The sequence below is a fragment of the Capsella rubella genome, unplaced genomic scaffold (genome assembly GCF_000375325.1).
Source record: "Capsella rubella cultivar Monte Gargano unplaced genomic scaffold, Caprub1_0 scaffold_31, whole genome shotgun sequence".
In the NCBI taxonomy this organism is placed as follows: Eukaryota; Viridiplantae; Streptophyta; class Magnoliopsida; order Brassicales; family Brassicaceae; genus Capsella; species Capsella rubella.
Genome location: NW_006238895.1, coordinates 14,521 through 18,274, shown reverse-complemented (window position 1 = coordinate 18,274; position 3,754 = coordinate 14,521). Strand labels below are relative to the sequence as shown.

The 3,754-nt window shown below is 38.6% G+C and overlaps 1 protein-coding gene and 1 non-coding gene across 2 annotated transcripts in view; one reads left to right on the top strand and one right to left on the bottom strand.

Annotated features, from left to right (window-relative positions):
* Positions 1-3,045: 3,045 nt before the first annotated feature.
* The window catches only part of LOC111828622, a 2,625-nt gene continuing 1,916 nt past the window's right edge, over positions 3,046-3,754 (top strand). Inside the window, exon 1 of the mRNA XM_023777027.1 lies at positions 3,046-3,714. Within this exon, the coding sequence (XP_023632795.1) occupies positions 3,046-3,714 (669 nt within the window). The remainder of the gene's footprint in view (positions 3,715-3,754) is intronic.
* On the bottom strand, positions 3,256-3,362 carry LOC111828634. Its single transcript, XR_002832447.1, has one exon. It is a non-coding gene; the product is annotated as a small nucleolar RNA R71 (small nucleolar RNA).

Here is a 3,754-nt window from a genome sequence, read left to right as displayed (position 1 = left end):
GTTGGGGTTAGAATATCTTTGAATACAATAACTTTGATTGATTACAAGTGCTAGAGATGCATGAAGAGTGTTTAGAAGTGTGGAGAGAGACTTGTTGAAATTGGGTCCCAAATGGGTTAAGAATTCGGAAACATTGCGTTGAACCACAAAATGACTTATCTAGTGTTGTTTGGGGTTAGAATATGTTAGAAAACAATAAATTTGATTGATTACAAGTGCTAGAGATGCATGAAGAGTGTTTTGAAGTATGGAGAAAGACTTGTTTAAATTTGGTCCCAAATGGGCTAATAACTTGGAAACATTGCGTTGAACAACTAAATGACTTTTCTAGTGTTTTTTGGGGTTAGGATATGTTAGAATAAAATTAATTTCATTGATTACAAGTGCTAGAGATGCATGAAGAGTGTTTAGAAGTGTGTAGAAAGACTTGTTGAAATTGGGTCCCAAATGGGCTAAGAACTCAGAAACATTGCGTTCAACCACTAAATGACCTATCTAGTGTTGTTTGGGGTTATAATATGTTAGAACACAATAACTTTGATTGATTACAAGTGCTAGAGATGCATGAAGTGTGTTTAGAAGTGTGTAGAAAAACTTGTAGAAATTGGGTCCCAAATGGGCTAAGAACTCGGAAACATTACGTTGAACCACTAAATGAATTATCTAGAATTTGTTAGAATACAATAACTTTGACTGATTACAAGAGCTAGAGATGCATGAAGAGTGTTTAGAAGTGTGTAGAAAGACTTGTTGAAATTGGATCCCAAATGGGCTAAGAACTCAGAAACATTGCGTTCAACCACTAAATGACTTATCTAGTGTTGTTTGGGGTTAGAATATATTAGAATACAATAAATTTTATTGATTACAAGTGTTAGAGATGCATGAAGAGTGTTTAGAACTGTGTAGAAAGACCTGTGTAAATTTTGTCCCAAATGGGCTAAGAACTCGGAAACATTGTGTTGAACACTACAAGAAAACAGGCAAAATGCGACTACGATTACCGACTATATCTATAGTCGCTTATTTAGCGGCTATAAGACAACTCAGTAGCGACTACATACCGACAATATTTTCCGTAGTCGTTAAATAGTCGGTAAGTAGCGACTACAAGAACTGGTCGTCACATAGTCGGATATTAACGACTAATAGGAGACTATATATTGTAGGTCGGTAATTTGTCGTCGACTAGTACGTAATTTGCGACCAGTTCACGATGATATATTTTAGTCGTTGTTTTGACGACTATTCAGCGACTACACAAGTTTGTCGTCCACTAATCAGCTAGTAGTTGATATATCAAGGTTTTTACGGCTTTTAACCGTGATATAAGTGCTTTTTATCGAATCTTTCTATACTTTTTAGGGTCTTTTGGAGTCTTTTCAGGTGTAGGAGTTATTTCACGATGATTGGATCAAAATGGAGTGATTTGGAGCTTATTGGAGCAAAGGAGCCGAGTAACCTGTCTTGGAGACGTTCTGTGAAGGAGTGTCGATCGACACCACCTAATAGTGTCGATCGACACCATGTGCCTGACGAGAGATTTCGAGTTTTCCAAGTTTTGAAGATTTACAAAAGTTGCTCAGAGTTTTCCCAAGTTGCGACATTGGTCCCTGACGTGTTTTGGACATATTTAAGTACTTTTTAGGTTTTAGAAAGAGGGGCGGAATATTATTGAAAAACCTTGAGAGCTTTTGGAGAGAGAGTTCAGAACTCCCTGTAGAGAGAAGATTTCAATACTCCTTTGTTTCTCTATTCAGTTTTCTAATTGATATTATTCAGTTCATGATGTTTGTTTCCTACATAATGTCTGAGTAGTCTTCTTTGTTAGGGTTGGGGATTCTCATTAGGGTTTTCATGACTTGTTAGGTAGATTTGTTAGATTAGGATTCACCATCTGAATTGTTCTTCACCATAGGTTGTTCTTAATGCTAGTTTTAGATTGATCACCTAAAGTCTAGATCTAGGGTCAATTAATTTGACATGAGAGTGTAATTAATTACTTGAAAGAACCTAGGGTGAGCAAAATACTTATTCGCAAAGAGATTTGGTTCAGGGATTTTGTGAGCATATCAAACTTGAATGTTAGTGCTGGTTTAAAATTTTAGGATTTAGCAAAGAAATTTGGAGTTCTAGTTTTAAACTTAGATAATCATCGCAGCGAAAGCTGGTAGATTTTACATGAGTGATTTGAGTTCAAGAATGGCGCTTAATCTGAATCCTAATTTATTAATTTATTTAATTTGATTGATTACTGAGAACCCCCGAGCCTAGCGTTTTCTCATATTGTTTTAAAACTTAATCTTTATTTTAATTTGCTGTTTTTAATATAAAACCTTGCTAGCTTAGCTTAATTTAATACCGAATATTTATTGTGTAATCGTTGAGTCTCTTAATTGAGAGAGTAGCTCAGGGCAAATTTGAGCTGATCAAATTTTGGCGCCGCTGCCGGGGACTCAATTTTGATTACCATTAGATTAAGGTTAAAAGTTTAGTCTAAGTTTTTAATTTTATTTTGTTACTTACGTTTTCTTTTCTCTTTTCTTTTTGGTGTTTCAGTTTATGCCTTATACCAGAAGCCAGCAGAACAAAGAGTTAGTTGATCTCAACAATTCAGAAATAGCAGGGTTAGAAAGAGGAATTCGAAAAGCTAAGAAAAGGGCAGCAATGGCACCACCAGTGATTCTAATTCAAGATGCTGAGGGTACTCTCAGAGATGGAGATGGCCATGTGAGGAATGCACAAGGGCAGAAGCTGAATGCTGACGGGACTGTAATTCCTGAACCAGTCCCCGGTGGTGTTGAGCGACACCAGGCGGGTGTCGATCGACACCAAGCCGCAGCTGACAATGCACATTTGGCGTTGAATGCTGAAGCAGAGGATGAGAACAGTACACTTGGAGAATACAACAGGCCTGCTCTGTTCGATTCTAACCGCTCTGCTATACGTCCTCCTGCATTTTAAAGGAACAACTTTGAGTTGAAGCCTGGTTACTACACTCTTGTGGGACAACACCCTTTCCATGGCCACACTCATGAGCACCCGATGGACCATATTGAGAAGTTTGAAGATCTAGTATCTAGCATCAAGGCTGATGGTGTATCTTTGGATTTCCTGCTCTGCAAGCTTTTCCAACACTCTTTAGCTGGAGAAGCACTATCATGGCTCAAGGAGTTGAAGCCTGCATCTCTTACGTGCTGGGAGGATGTGAAAGTTGCGTTCTTGAACAATTTTTATGATGATGCAAGGTCCGAGGATCTGAGGAACAAGATTTCTACTTTCTCTCAAGGAATCTCTGAGACATTCAAGGCTGCTTGGGTGCGCTTTAAGGGGTATCCGAGAGATTGTCCCCACCATGGATATGACAAATTTCAGCTTTTGGGCATTTTCTACAGAGGATTGGATTGGAGGTATCAGATGGCTTTAGATGCTGCTAGCAACGGTAACTACAACACACGGTCTCCAGCTCAAGCCACCAAGCTGATCGAGAACTTAGCTTCCAGCAATAGTACCAAGGTTGCTGATTTTGAGAGAAAGAAGCTAGCTGAAAACATGGAGGGACTTCAACTTGCTGAAGTCAAGGCGAAACTTGATTCTGTGCATCACCTTCTTGTTAATAAGAAGAATGTTAAGTTTGCTGCTGAAGTTGAGGCTTTTGAACCAGAAGAGGATGAAGAAGAAGACGTGAACTACGTTAATGGTGCTGGTATCAGGGTCAGAAGTTTAGTAACGCACAAGGAAACCGGTTCAACAG